Below are 15,879 nucleotides of genomic sequence, written 5' to 3'. Positions count from 1 at the left end.
CCTTTTCTGAGCTCTGTAGACACCAGGTGTGGATGTGGCACACATACGCACATGCAGGTAAAACATCCATGTATATGAAATTAAAAAAAAAAACAACTAAACCAAAACATATTATTCTAGGCAGGGTCATAGCATTTGGCATATGGAAGCAAGGAGGATCAGAAGTTCACTGACAGCCTGGACTACACGAGACTTTGTCTTCAAAACAAACGAAAATAAAAAGGTATATATATTATATTTAGTATGTAATGCTTAATAAAACAAAAAGAAAAGTACAATTTTAATATATAATGTTTAAGACATTTTCTATATTATTTACTGTTAAATGCATTTGTATTTAAATACAAAAGTATCACACACACACACACACATATCCAACAACAACAACAAAACTATTCTATGATTGTAGATGTGGCTCAGTATTTGCCTAATACTGGCAAATAGTCCTGGGTTTGATTCCTAGCTTCTCAAAACCAAAAATAAATTAAAAAAAAAAAAAAGAGGGGGAGAATTCTCCCCAAACGCCTAACCAAAACAACAGAAGCAAAGTCCAAACTTAACTAAACCCAGAAAACTCCACAAAGGTCACCCTAAAGTTTCTCAGGGCGCTGAGCAGGTGCAGCAGCGCAGGGTTTGGCGGGGTGTTTTGAAAGAAGTCAGCTCAGTTCAGTTGGCTTGCAGGGCGAGCATGTGTGGCTGTGCTCCGAGGTTGCGGCGCCGGGCGGAGCCTGGGCTGCAGAGCCGGCGCTCGGGGCGGGGAGCGGGCGCGGCCCTGCGCTCGGGGCGGGGAACCGGCCCAGCTTCCCGGGCAGCCTGGCCAGGCCGGAACCAGACGGCGGGCAGGTCCCGCGCCATGGGGCGACTGGTGGCTCTGAGTCTGCTGGGCATCGGACTGGCGCTGCTGGGCGAGCGGTTCCTGGCTCTCAGGTAGGTGCTGCAGAGGACCCGGGGTCGCAGGTCCTCAGGCTGGGATGGCCGAGCTGCTGGTAGGGACACCAGAGATAGAGCTTCTGCTGCTCAGGGGAACCGCGCGGATGGAAGAACTTTGGACCACTACCGGTGTCCCATTGAGCCGGCCCAGCCCAAGGCCATCACAACCTAGACACTTTGTGAAAAGTTTCCCAGGCTTTGCTAGTGGCGAAGTTCTTCTGCCTAGGCGGACAAGCGAGAGCTTTGCAAATTTCCCAAGGGCAAACTCAGTGCTTTAATTTGAAAACAAAACCATTACTCATGCGTGGACGCTCTAATTATACAGCTTTATTTCAGGTCACTGGTGCTGTTCTCCGCAGCCGGAACCCATCCCTCCCCAGCATAATAGTTGGGGAAACTTCAGCGCCCCAGTCCTGGCGCTGGAGATCAAAGACGCTTGAGAAAGACAGCTACTGATCTTACATCATTTCCTTATTTATTCACCAGAGCTCCAGGAGCAGGGCGAACGATTATTAGATTTTTAACTACAGCAAAAACCTTCTGGGTAGACATCATGCTTTCAAGCTACCAACTCAAACTTCATAAGCCTCTTGCAAAGGAGTTCCAGAACAGTTGAGCGCCTACTAGGTAGTAGGTACACTTTGCCCCAGGGTCCTGTAGAGAACTGGGAACCCTAAGTCCTTTCTGATACAGGAGAAAAATATCGGAACTGGCTCTCCAAAACAGGAAAATGGAACCATTTATAGGGTTAAACAGAAAAGATGCCGCCCTCCAAAGGTGAAGCCATCTGACAGCTATGGTGGGTGAAGGAGACCATCCCCCGTGGCAAGAGAGGTGTCAGCAAAGGGGCAGCAACTGAGGGGGCAACATGACATCACAGAAGGGCAGGGCAAGCCTGGAGGGTGTGTTTGAGGCTGCAAATTTGGGCTCTCCTTGTTAGGCAAAATGGAAGCGTTGGTGCTTATTGGTTGTTTAGTATCAAGCTGATCTAAGGAGTTCTACATTGTATAAATAAGCAGGAAGGGCAGAGAAGTCGTACCTGGATAACAGGATCTCCCGGAGCCCTGATGTCCAAGTGGCACTACGTGACAAATTCAGTTGCTCGAGGTGGGGCCTAGGCCTTGGATTTTTGGTTTGCATTTTTTTCTTTTTTAATATGAAGTTGTACTGTGTATCCTCTGTTTTAAAGCTCAGTCTAGTCTTGAAACTCAGGATTCTTGATCTCCTGCTATTACAGGCACACACCAGTACGATACACAGGATTTTTTTTTCTTTGCTGTTTAGCTCCTTCCGAAAGATCTGCTTTGTAGCTCAGTGATAGGGCACTTGCCCAGCATGCATGAAGTTCTGGGTTCCAGCCCCAACAACATACTACAAAAGCAAAACACAGACCACATCCCTCTCCTGTGTATGGTGTGTGCATTGTATGGGTGGAGAGCTACACAGACCGCATCCCTCTTCTGTGTGCATCATAAAGATGGAGAGCTACACAGACCACATCCCTCTTCTGTGTGCATCATAAAGATGGAGAGCTACACAGACTGCATCCCTCTCCTGTGTGTGGTGTGTGCTTCATAAGGGAGGAGAGCTACACAGACCGCATCCCTCTCCTGTGTATGGTGTGTGCATTGTATGGGTGGGGAGCTACACAGACCGCATTACTCTCCTGTGTATGGTGTGTGCTTCATAAGGAAGGAGAGGTACACAGACCGCATCCCTCTCCTGTGTATGGTGTGTGCTTCATAAGGGAGGAGAGGAGCTACTGGACTGGATGGGGGGGGGGCAGTGGTGAAAGCATCACAGAAGGTTGGAGATGATAAAGGAGACCCAGACTGTTTCCCCAGGAATGAGACAAGGCCAAAGTGATAATATGGCTTGAAGGACAGTTCCAACGTCCCACAGCTGCAGTTTCACTTGGCGATAAGGCAATGTGAAAAGAGTGTGGGGGTTGGAGCATTGGAATAAGGAGGATGCTTTTCCCTGTGGTAGGGAATGGCAATGTTGGCCTTCATTGTAATGCATCTGAAGGGCATTCATGCATTAGAGGGGTTTGGGCTAGGTTGTCTTTTTGGTCAATATATATAGTAAGTATACATACTTATGAGTTACCATGTTAATATTTCAACACATACACACATGTGCACATGTGTGCACACTCACACACACATATATATTATATAAAACCTATAATGATTAGTACAGCTATTACTTTAAGCACTTGCTCTTTTTTTTTTTTTTGCGAGATGAGAATAGTGAAAATCCTTTCTTCCTAGCTGGAAGCATTCACCATTGTTAAGAGTCTCTGCAATTATTTAGAAGACACGGCAGAATTCACTGCCCTGGTCTTTTATCACAGTACCGTACCCTCTGGCCAGTGTCTCCACCACCTCTGGTTCATCCTTAGTCTTGGGAAACCACTGTTATACTTCAACTTCTTTTATGAATTTTCACACCTATCTGCCAACTTTCCCGCTTTCCTTCCTTGCTTTCTTCCTTTTCTTCCCTCCATCCTTCCTGACTCTTTCAGACAGCGCCTCTCTCTCTCTCTCTCTCTCTCTCTCTCTCTCTCTCTCTCTCTCTCTCTCTCTCTCGCCTAGACTGGCATCTGTGCCACGAAAATCTTGTCTCAGCCTCCTCAGTGCTAGGATTAGTCATCCTTTTCTCTCACTGAATAGCAATCCATTGTATCCATTTTGCATGTCCACCACAGTGTCCTTTTCCATCTGTTGTTGGACTGTCAGGGAGTTCCTATTTGGGAGCCGGTACGTAGAGTTGTTAAGACACTCATAGATCACACGAGTCTCTTCAGAATGGGTCTCATTCCCTTTGGATAGATGTCCAGTACTGGGATGGCTGGATCACATATGGTCCCTCTACTTAAATAAATCTTAATGCGTCTCCACGTTGTTTTCATAACGGCATAACATTTTACATTATCACCCACAGTAAAAAGGAAGTTCTCTTTCTAAACAGGGTGGGTAGCTCAGTGGTAGAATGCCAGGCAAGGCGGGACCACGTGTTCAGTCTCCAGGATAGATATGTGTTCGTGCTGCATTATCTCCATTTAGCAGCAGCCCTTGTAACTAGAGTGATAGTATCTATCTCTTGGAGAGCTTGATTTGCATTTCCCATGATTAGTGACATTGGTTATTTCCTCATAAGCACATTGGCCATCGTTCGTCTTCTTCTAAGAAATCCCTACTCAGGACTTTTGCTTATTTGGGTTTCTGTTTGCTTGCCTTGCTTTTTTTTTTTAAACTCATACATTATGCAAATTTCTTACAGGTTTTGGCTATTATCAAATGTATCTCAAATGCATCCTCCCATTCTGTGGGCTGTTTCTTAAATCTGTTAGTTGGTTGTTTTATTCGACAGAAGCTTTCCAGTTTTGATGGTAATCTCTTGTTTTTGTTTGCTGTGCTTTTGAGGTCTTAGGAGTTAAGTGACTTTTTTTTTTTTTTTGTACCGTCCATTTAGCTCTCAGTATTAAGAACACGATGCAAACATTCCTGGGCTCATCCAGTCCTTGCTAATAGTTAAATCATTGTGCTTCCATGGGCTGAAGTTTTCTCAGTCAGTAGTCAAGTTTCCCCCTTTTCTTACTAACCTTAAAGTGCAAAGTTGAAGTCCATTTGAGTGACAAGTATAGTTATAAATTTAAGAAGAGTGAACCGAGACCACACTGATGTACCTGGGGAGGTGGATAGTGGTGCCAGCATGAAGAACTGAGTTGGAATCCCAAGTACTCACATGAAAATCAGACAGGGTCATGCATGCCTGTCCACCCAGGCTGTCCCGAGGTGATAAGCTGGAAAGTGCTCGAGGGAGAAACCCAGAGTCTTCTTCTGGTTTCTACATATATGCACATGGGTACATGCATTCACATCCACATGTACACAACACAGACACGACACCACACACACATATGCACGCACGCGCGCGCACACACACACACACACAATGCAGAGGGTTTGTCATTTACAACTTGGTGCCAACTTTCGTTATGAACAAAACCTTGACTGAGGTGAACTTTGATGAGCAGTGGTCTTGTAGCTAGCTGGTGACTTGGTGATTTTACTGGATAGTTGAAGGTCCAAATGGTGTCGTGTAAGAATGTGGGGTGGGGGGGGGTCAGTGTCATGCAGTCAAATTGTTCCCTGTTCCAAACCCCAAAATCAATCAGATTCACCAGTTGCGTTTGAATTTCAGATAAACAGAGAACCATTTTTTGTGTGTGAATATGCTATATGTATGTTCGTACATGTATGAATTTGTATGGGGGCACACAATACACACCCGAAGGTGGGCATTGAGTATCTTCCTCAGGTAGTTTCTGTCATATGAGAGAAACAGGTTCTCTCATTGATCCAGGATCAGTTCTCTCACTGATCCTGCTAGCCTGGCTCGCCAGTAGACTCCCTGGATTCTCCTGTCTTTGCTGCCCCAGTACTCGGATTTCTCGGATTTTGGACCTGTGCTCTTATGTGCAGCTTTCACACGGGTGCTAAGGTCCAAACTCGGGTCCCAGTGTTGGTTCAGGAAACACCTTAGCCACGGAGCCATCCAAGCAGCCCCCGTCATTCTTAGCAATATACAAAGAACATGTTTTTAGTATAAGTGTGCAGTCTGTGACATCATTACACAGCAGGTAGGTTTAACTAGGCACCCTGTGCTGAGTATGGTGACCATCTGATTGAAGCATTGTAGTTGGAAGCCGTTTGTTCGTCTCAGGCTGCCCAGACTCCTGAAATAACCACACAGAAACTATATCATTTACAATACTGTTTGGCCAATAGCTTAAGTGTATTTCTGGCTGACTCTTATATTCTAAACTAACCCATCTCCATTAATCTGTGTAGGTTACCGGGTAAAGTCCTGGCATCTGTCTCCAGAGGGGCTATGTGGCTTCTCTGACTCTGCCTTGTTTCTCCCAGCATTCACTTTAGTTTTCCCTGCCTAGCTCTACTCTGCCCGTATCACACAGGCCAAGCTAGCTCCTTTATTCATTAACCAATGAAAACAACACATAGACAGAAGGACCTCCCACATCAAAGCATAGCCCAAGTCTCCTGCCTGCAGTGTGGTGACAAGATCAAATGCAACCTGCTCTTCTCAGACCCCCACTTCAAGGAATGGGGTGCTCTGACTCCCTGCTGGAAAGACCTTTCAGAGCCAGGAGAAAGGGTGGCTGCTCTGTGCTGCTCTTTTTGCACTAACTAGTGCCTTCTATTTGCTTAGTAAATTATTAAAAATGGAACTTTGGCTGTCAAGCTGTTTCTCTCTCCCAGGATGCCCACTTAAATTTCAACTTGCATTTTAGATAAACAATGGATAAATTTTCATTATGTTTGTCCCCAGTGGATAAATGTCACTGAAGTTGTCTTTCATCCCACTGAGCTGTAGCTGGCTAAGGTTCCCTTGGGAAGATGCTGCTCCATTGCCACCCATTCTGCCCCTCCCTTCTTGAGCAACAGAGGAGAAGTAGGCCAGCACTCCCAGGCTAGTTGCTGTCTGTTGCAAAGACAGACTTGGAAAGAGTCATGAGACTTTAGTACACTAGAGAACATAGCGTGGGCAGAAACCCCAAGACACAAGTCTCAACAGTTCGCTGTTAAATGTTTGTGTCTTCAAAACTTAAAATACTTTGATTGTTGTCATGTTGCCATTAGTGTGTGTGTGTGTGTGTGTGTGTGTGTGTGTGTGTGTGTGTGTTCTCTCTCTCCCTCTGTCTACTCTATCTCTATAAGGATTGGAAATGAAACTCAGGTGAAGATTGAGTAACAACACTTCTACCCACTGAGCCATCTTCGCAGATGCCAGGTGTCTTTTAACATAGCTCTGACAGGAAGTTCCATAGTTTCCTTCAGACCACTTCAGATGGGGTAGTCTTTCTTTTCTGTGTCTGCCATCCTCCTCCTTATCATTTATTGTGTGACTGCATTGTGCTCCTTACTTTGTCTGAAGTCTAGAACTTCTTGGATAGGGAGATGGCTCACTGGGCCATCATGAAGACTTGAGTGTCGATGTGGGATTCCCCTCTGTATGCTGCAAATACCATTGGTTAATAAAGAAACTGTCTTGGGCCTGCGCAGGAAATAGAGGTAGGCAGGGAAAATTAACTGAATGTGGAGGAAAGAAGGAGGCGTTAGAGGAAAGCCATGGAGCCACCGCCAGAAATAGATACACTGAAACCTTGCCGGTAGGCCATGAGCCTCGTGGTAAAATATAAAGTAATAGAGATGGGTTAATTCTAGATGTAAGAGTTAGCTAGCAATACACTTAACTAATTGGCCAAGCAGTGATTTAATTAGTATAGTTTCTGTATGATTATTTTGGGTCTGAACTGCCAGGTGGCCAAAAAACAAACAAGTGGTCTCCCTACAACAAATTGGCACCCAACATGGTTGACTAAATCTACATAAATCCTGAGAGGGCTTGGAAAGGAATTCTAGACACTAAAAAAGAGTTTAGCCACATTTACTTTCCTGAATGGGCTTTGCTTGCTGGTGGCATGCTGCAGCTCCTTTAAGAGAGGTTTTCCTGATTCAGCAGTAGTAGAAAAAAAGCTGTGGTTTTGAAAGGAAAAGCTGTGGTTTTGAAAGGCTGGCTTTCTGGGCTGTGCTGTCAGCACAAACTCTGACTCTTTCTGGAGGTCTGGCTATGGAGCATTTAAATGGGGTTTGTGAACAGAGTGCTACAACTTGCTTAATGCCTAAAAATAGGGCTGTGAGCATGGCTCTCAGAAGCAGCAAACAGCTCTGCCATGCTGGATGGGTGGGGTGAACAGATGGTGCCATATTTTCCCTAGCAATAGTGTCACTTAAGTTCATAAGAAGGGCTTAACATTTTAAGAAGAGCTTCTGGTCAGAAAATAATTATAGATATACAATAAAGACAGATTCAGATTTTAAAAAAAAACTCTAAATGGGTCACAGTGTTGGTTAAATGTACATAGGCTTGGGAAAAAGAGTATAGACAGTTATAAAAAGATGTAAATGGTTTTTTAAAAAAGGTAAAGTCTTTAAAGAGTACAGTCATTGATTAAAAGGAGTAAAGAATAGATTTAAAACAAATAAGGCACATAAAGATGGAAAAACAGAGAGTCTGGATTATGTATATTATTGTGTTTTCTTTAATTTTTTTTTACTGTGAAGGAACTAAGTACAGAGAGACATTTCATTTTAAAAACTGTTAACTAACATATATTCTCTAAAGGTATCTTGACTTCAAAATTTGGGTCTAAGGATTTGTTGCTTTGAAAAAGAGGTTCTGCTTTTGCTTCCACAGAAGATGAGAACCTGTGGAATCCTTCCATACTAATGTGGTTTGATGGATCATGATTCCCCGAGAGGTCACCATAAACACTGTCCAAAAATTCCTTTGCCCAATAAAAAAGCAGGAAGGAGTTTGGAGAGAACTACACCCATATTCCCAAATATTGTTTACAATTGTTTATTTATATTTAAAGGAGGATATGCTATAGAGATGAATACTTCACATTGGTATGAATCTTGCTCTATTGATACAAAGGTCAATTTTGTTATATATATATATTTCTGCTCTTGATTAAGATATTGCATTTGTACAGCTAATTTAAAAATGTATGTATAACTAAGAAATACAGGTTAATAAATAATCACCTATAATAGTCAAGCTTGTAGTCATGTTATTTAGGTTTTCTATATATTGAGAGATGTATTTAAGTTAGATAGGTATTCTTCAAAACTTTCAAAGACCTTCACAATATGGCATTTAAAATGCTTTAACAACTTAGGACTTTTCATAACAATGAGACACATCAGCTCCTGGCAGCACCAATTACTTCAAGAAGAAGAGGGGCACCAAAGATGCTCCTCATGGAGTTTGTTAGCCATTTGGGCAAGAAACTGCTCTTGCCTGGACTGCTTATTGCTATTCTGTGTGAATTGGACATGCAGGATCCACAGAGAAATGACTGCTGAACTTGCCTAAAGGTGAAACCGTCCTTCAGGATTCCTACTTCATGAAAGAGTTTGCTAGACATTCTGCAGGACACAGAAAAAAAGTGACTGACAAAACTGTCAATATTGGCAGAACTGTCTTTGAAATTTCCTGCTTCATGGAAAAATCTGCCAGATACTTTGGGCCAGTAGGCTGAAAATGGACGCCCCAATGGTACAGAAGAACTTTGGGTGACTGTCCAGGCAGCAAGATGTCTCTGTCATTTCTAGAGCTTTGGAAGTTGCTTACAATGAACTTTCTGTTTTCTTAAGTAATATCATATCCTTCTTTGATAGAGTTGAAGAATTTATAGTTATAGTTTTCCTTAGTCATGATAAAAGATAAAGTAGATATAAATATTGTAACTATAATTCATGCTTGATACCTCTTTTGTTATATCTAATTGTACAATGTTGAAGTTAAAACCTTCCTTTTTTTAACCGAAAAGGGGAGGTGATGTGGGATTCCCCTCTGTATGCTGTGAATAGCATTGGTTAGTAAAGAAACTGTCTTGGGCCTGCACAGGGAATAGAGGTAGGCGGGGGGAGGGGGATAAACTGAATGCAAGGAGAAAGAAGGAGGCATTAGAGAGAAGCCATGGAGCCACCACCAGAGACAGACATGCTGAAACCTTGCTGGTAGGCCATGAGCCTTGTGGTAAAATATAAAATACGGGAGATAGGTTAATTATAGATGTAAGAGCTAGCTAGCAATATACTTAAGTAATTGGTCAAGCAGTGATTTAATTAATATAGTTTCTGTGTGATTATTTCAGGGCTGAGAAGCCAGGAACTAACAAATGGCTCCTTACTACAGAGTGCAAAGCCCCCAAACCACATAAAAGCCTAGTTTATGCCAAGCTAGGGACCAAAATCAGGACTTTCCACATGCTAGGCAAGCCCTCCACCAGGTGATCTATGCACATGAAAGGTACATTTATTGACACTTGGGGAGAATACCCTTTTGTTTTTTGCCTTCACTGCCTTCTTAGATAGATACCTTCCTTGCCCTAATTCACATGTAAATGGCTGACTTATCAGAGATTAGCTGGGGGTGCAATGGGCATTCCTCAGGACTGCTCTAGGCTGGCTCTTCAGTTTCTAGCACCCTTCAGCCCAGGTCTCATACAGCTTGTGGGCTCCTCTGTGACTGAACAGAATTCCCCTAGTTTACATGCCTAAGCCCAAATTTCAGCTATGAGTGTAAGCATTGCAGGGGCCATAGGGGTGAATTCCAAACGGTTTTCAAATCTGTGTATAGAAGATAAAGCTCCCTTTCTATATACATGTGTACACAGAAGATAAAGCCCTGCCAACATTTTAAAATTCAAAGGCAGTAAGATACGGTGAAGTGGAAGGTCTGGCGGGTAGTTCAGGCTCGCCCTTGCTCAGAGCCTGTTGCACTGTTGTGTTGCTTGCCTTATTGCTACTTGTCTTCAGGTGAGATGGCAGCTAACAGTCCTCTGTCCAGATGCAGTCTGGGTGGGGACCGATGTCTCCAGAATTAAAAAACTGATTTCCTGTGGATGACTGTCAGTTAACAGTCCCTGGTGTGTAGCCAGATGGCCCAAATCCATTGAAAACGCTATTTACCCTACACCCTGGACTAGTAATTTTACTTCTCCGTTAGAGAATCACATGGGAATCAAATAACTAGATTATTTCTATATTTGTACAATTCAACCCTTCACTCTTCATATCCTCATCCATCTCAAGAGTGCAGAATGTCCGCAGCTGTGCCCAGCATTGTGCCTGTGTTCCAGGTGTAGAGGAGGAAGGATGGCAGCTGGCTCTCTTTCTGTGTTTTCCCCGTTAGGAATGTTTTTGTTTTTTTTTTCAAAACTTAACTCCTTCAAATACTCCTGGATACAAAAAGGTCAGGGGTCCTCTTGCCTCTGCCGTGGGAAGAAGGGCAAGAAGTGGAGCTAGTGTTGGTTCTGGGAAGCCATGGCACCTGGGATATAGGATAGGTATTCCCCTAGCTAGCAGAGGCAGAGAGCCCTTCCAGGAAAAATGGCACCTCTCGGGGCAACTGGGCCACACAAGATTTAAGCAAATCCCCATTTCCTTTTATAATAAAGGAGAGCCAGGTGTAAATTACTCAGTTAACTAAAAGTCACACAGCTCTCCTGTAACTTAGCAATTAGATCACATCTGTCAGGAGGCCCTTCTTAGTAGCAGTCCATCAGAACCTGCTACCCGGATTAGATTGCATTCAATTACACAGTTTACTGATTTGCTAGTCCTCCAGCCCTCCTTTGAAAAGGCTGCTGAGCATGGTCATTGCTGCTAGTTGTGTTGAGCAGGCTTCATAAGTCAGTTGTGTGAAATCAGCATCTATGACAACACGAGACGCTTCCTAGAACCCACGGATTAGCTGTACCTGTGCATTTGGGATGCTATGACAACCCGCTGATTAGCTTGTACCTGCGCATTTGGGACGCTACTACAACCTGCAGATTAGCTGTACCTGTGCATCTGGAGTCACAAGATGTCAACAAGATCTGGAAGTTTTCTAGGTTCCTCCTTACTGTCTGTGAAGAAGACTGAGACCTGTGGGAGCCCCTGACCTGCTCGGGGTTGTGACTGGGGAACTGATAACGCTAGAACCCAGATATTTTCACTCTTGTCTGAAGAAAGGACCAACAGAAGACACGAAACTGTCAAACAGCTGCAAGGAAGCTTGCTTCCGTCTCTCTGAGCTGGTTTTATCAAATATAACATGGGACGGATGGTGTCCAGTTCACCAGGTTAGTTGAAGAATTAAATGAATTCACTAAGATATATCAGATAAAACAAGGACTACTTAGACCCAAAGCAAATTATAGATATTTTCACTATTCCTTCCTTTGATCACTATGGCCACTGGCATCATTTTTATTAGTACCGTTCTTGCTACAGCTGCTTCAATTATTTATACTTCTTCTTGTTGTTATTTGCTTCTTAAATTGCTCTAGGAATATGTGGAACTGAGATTTATTACATTCTGTTACATTCATTTTAAAACTTTTATTTATTTAATGTATTTTTATTCCATTTACACACTCACATAGTATTTATTTCTTTATGGCCTTATTTCAAGGAATACAATATTATTCAATTGTATTATTTTTATTTTGGCACCAGAAAGATGGCTCAGAGGGTAAAGTGCTTACTTTACACGTTTGACCTGTGAATTCCATCCCAACAACCCATGAAAAACCGGAAGAAGAAAACCAAATTTATGACATCATCCTCTGACCTCACACAGATTGTAAGACCTGCTTGTACCCTTTCCCCAACACACACACTATCCTCACATCCAATAATAATAAATTTAAAGCATTTTCATGTAAACTTTACATATCCCATGAACAACTACAACGTGTGTTTGGCATAGTCCCATAAATTCTGGGTTATCTAGGCCCAAGCATCCCTCCTTTTTGCTATACCCCGTCTTCAGGTCTGGCAGGCAGATGCTGTCAGAGACAGGGACAGAGGCGCACAAAGCAAATTGCTACTTTGAGTCTTAAATGTATGGCTTGTGGAAACCACATTGGAGGTGTAACTTCCCCCAGCCCACTGTCAGTTTGGAGGCTACAGAACCAACACGGATGAGAGCCCAGGAGGGAGGAGCAGAAAGCCTGCAGTATGTGGCCGGCAAAATAAAAGACGGGTCTTCTGCACTGGCCCAGACTGCCTGGCAGGCTTCAGCGGTGGCCGGAAGTCGGAGATACTCCACCAGTCCCCAGCATTCTTTGTTCCTACTTTTGGGTCTTCCTTAAACAACCACAATACACATACATACTTGAGCAAGTAATTCTGTTAGTTACCAATGTTTCTGTTGATGGTTCCCCAAACCTTTAACCCCAGCACTTGGGAGGCAGAGGCAGGTGGATCTCTGTGAGTTCGGGACCAAAATAAACAGCAAAACAAAAATCAAAACAAACAAACAAAACAAATGTTACAAACTTCAAATCTCTAAAAATATTGCTAAGGATGGTAACTTTCCAAATTCCTTCATAACTATTTAGAGTCCCCGCTATGTGCCGGTCTCTGAAGAATTGCTGGTTTCTTTCAAAATGTTTAATACCGGGGACGTACATGTGTCCCAGGCTGGCCTCATTTCTCTATGTCCTCGAGGGTGGACTCTGACTACTGAGCATCCTTCCTCCACCGGCCGAGTACTGGATGGAAGCCTTGTGACACCACCCTGAGGAGCCAGCTCAAGGCGCTGCGCCAGTCAGGAAAGGGCCCTACCAGTGGGTCCACATCTTCAGCCTTTTCTTTCTTTGTTTTTAAAATTGCGTTCCTATTTTTACTTTGTATGCGTGCCAGGTGAGAAGGGTACCAACTCAGAGGCAGAGGACAGCTCACGGCCATGCTTTCTCCTTCCACCACGAGAGTCCTGCGGATGAAACTGAGCTTGCCAGGCTTGGCAGCAGGCACCTCTACCCACTGAGCCACCTCACTGTGCACCCCACCTCCCAACCCTTCGCTTCTCCTCGCAGTGGGAGGCTCGTTGTCAGTTTCCTTCATTGGGATCCTCAAGAGAACGCTGGGCTTCGGACTGCTCACCTACCCTCCCTTTCTAGTACAGAGCCATGAGACTACAGGGCTGGGGCTCTGTTTCTATTTGCTCAGGAAATTGTGAGCAAGTGTGTGTTATTTATTGAGTCCACAGCTCTGTCTTTCAGCCCTGCCCATGCAGTTAATGTTTCTTGTGCTTTGTATGTCCCTACACGTGCTTCCCCCCCCCCCTCTCTCTCTCTCTCTATCGCCATTTTTTTTTTTGGCTTGCTCTATATCACTTAAAAACCTTTTCTGAGTCGAGAAATGCATACACAAATGGTTTCCTTTTGTTTTCCACCAGGAATCGACTTAAAGCCTCCAGAGAGGTAGAATCTGTGGACCTTCCAAACTGCCACTTGATTAAAGGAATCGGTATGTATGGGAAGACACTTGCTGTCGGTGCTGCTGGTGCCTTTGCTGCCCCTCAGCAATGATTAGGGCAGTTCATCCAATCAATAGGGACCCCGTACCTATCCCTTTTGATCTTAGATTTTTTTTTGTATTTCTTCTTTCTTAGACTATTATGAATATGTTTATAGATTGATTTCTGGTTCCTTTGGCTACTTCTTTAAATTGCGTTGGTACAGTTAAAACTTACATGCCCTCTGCAGTCTATGTTCTGATATCTCAATGGTAAACCAGTGGTGGGAATTTGGAAGGAAGGTATATTCTACTTAGGTAGGAGTACTATTGATCTTGTTCCCCATCCTGTCACCAGCATCGGGTCTTCTCCCTGGTGACAGCTGATGCTTGCTACTATTTAGTGGAAACAACACCAGCAGCAGTGCTAGTTTCTTCTCTGTTGCTGTGAAGAGACATCGTGACCTAGGCAACCCATAAGAGAAAACATCTAGGGGGCTGGAGAGATGGCTCAGAGGTTAAGAGCATTGCCTGCTCTTCCAAAGGTCCTGAGTTCAATTCCCAGCAACCACATGGTGGCTTACAACCATCTGTAATGAGTTTTGGTGCCCTCTTCTGGCCTTCAGGCATACACACAGACAGAATATTGTATACATAACAAATAAATATTAAAAAAAAGAGAGAAAACATCTAATTAGGGGCTTGCTTACAGTTTCAAAACATTAGTCTGTGGCCACTATGGGTCAGGAGTGCAGAAGCAGGCAGACAGGCATGTCCCTGCAGCAGTAGCTGAGAACTCACATCTCCTCTACAGTTTGCAGGCAGAAAGCCTGGACCTGCTTCTGAAACCTCAATGCCCACCCTTAGTGACACACCTCCTCTAACAAAACCACACCTCCAACTCCTTCTCCAACTGGCAAACCTGTGGGAGCCACCAGAAGCAGCAACAACAAACCCTTGCTATTTAATCTTCCTAGCTGTGAACACAGAAGGGAGAGCAAGTAATCAGGGTGAGTCCTGCCCTCCTGACACTTTGTAGGGTGTGGCATGGTGTCTGAGTCTCAGGGGCAGCTTCTAAGAGCAGCTTGTATCAGCAGCAGACAACGAGGGACCTGCACAGACAGAGTGGGCCTCTCCGCCTTCTCTGTAGTTTCTTCCAGGGCAGAGTACCTGTCTTGTTGGTTTTTACCTTTGCCATCTACCAAAGTCCCCAGCAATTAGTAGATTCTTAGTAATTGCTATTAACTTATCAACAGGTGATAAAATTGCTGGGTTTAGAGGTAGGGAGATGTCAGGAGACCTGGCTTCCGCTCTGGTCCTGCTACTCTGCAGCATGAGCATGGGAAGCTTGACCTTCCTGTTAGCTACTTATAAAGTTGAAGGTTTTTACACTTTAAAACTTTTGGGCTTTCTTTTTTTTTTTTTTAGAATACACTAAGAGCATGAAAGTCAGTAACATTTTTCCCCTTCCAGCCTTTATAAGACAGCTTTAACCATGGGAGACACAGTTGGATTTTTTTAAATGCAAATTAAAATCTATCTTACACAAAGCCAATAACACCATTAAACAAGTTCTGAATATTTCCAAGTGAGAGTTTTTCACTCAACACTATGTTTTGACTCCTTCTATCCACTCAATCACCTCCCTTTTCAGCAGCTGAACACTACTGTCTATGAGGAGTTCATATAAACATTAGATGTTCAAACGCAATCTAAAATGGCAAATAAATCTACAACAAACTTCATTTTCTTTTTCCCCACAGAGGTAGCCCTAGACTTAGACTTTTTACTCCCCCACAGACTGAGCGCACAGACAGGCAAATATACACACGACTATCGTCACAAATGGCGTCTTAATGAGCTGCCGTCCTTCCCGCTTTACTCTGCTCGTTCCTGAATGGTGTGAGCCAAGAACTGGAATGTGTACGTCTAGCTCTCAGGTGTGCGCAGGTGTCTACGTGTGCAGGTGTGTGTGTGTGTGTGTGTGTGTGTGTGTATGTGTGTGTGTTTCTTCTCACGCTTGGCGCTCTCCTTCACAGGTGCCTGCGTGTGCAGGTGT

At 43.9% G+C, this 15,879-nt stretch overlaps 1 protein-coding gene across 1 annotated transcript in view; it reads left to right on the top strand.

Moving 5' to 3' along the window:
• Nucleotides 1-798: 798 nt before the first annotated feature.
• Pon2 (paraoxonase 2) overlaps nucleotides 799-15,879 on the top strand; it is a 32,895-nt gene continuing 17,814 nt past the window's right edge. The window contains exons 1-2 of the mRNA XM_005363692.2: nucleotides 799-927; nucleotides 13,762-13,832. Of these exons, the coding sequence (XP_005363749.1) occupies nucleotides 854-927; nucleotides 13,762-13,832 (145 nt within the window). The 5' untranslated portion in view covers nucleotides 799-853. The remainder of the gene's footprint in view (nucleotides 928-13,761; nucleotides 13,833-15,879) is intronic.

Source organism: Microtus ochrogaster, linkage group LG10 (genome assembly GCF_000317375.1).
Source record: "Microtus ochrogaster isolate Prairie Vole_2 linkage group LG10, MicOch1.0, whole genome shotgun sequence".
In the NCBI taxonomy this organism is placed as follows: domain Eukaryota; kingdom Metazoa; phylum Chordata; class Mammalia; order Rodentia; family Cricetidae; genus Microtus; species Microtus ochrogaster.
The sequence above is the reverse complement of the archived record's forward strand: the minus strand, read 5'-3'. Positions and strand labels throughout refer to the sequence as shown.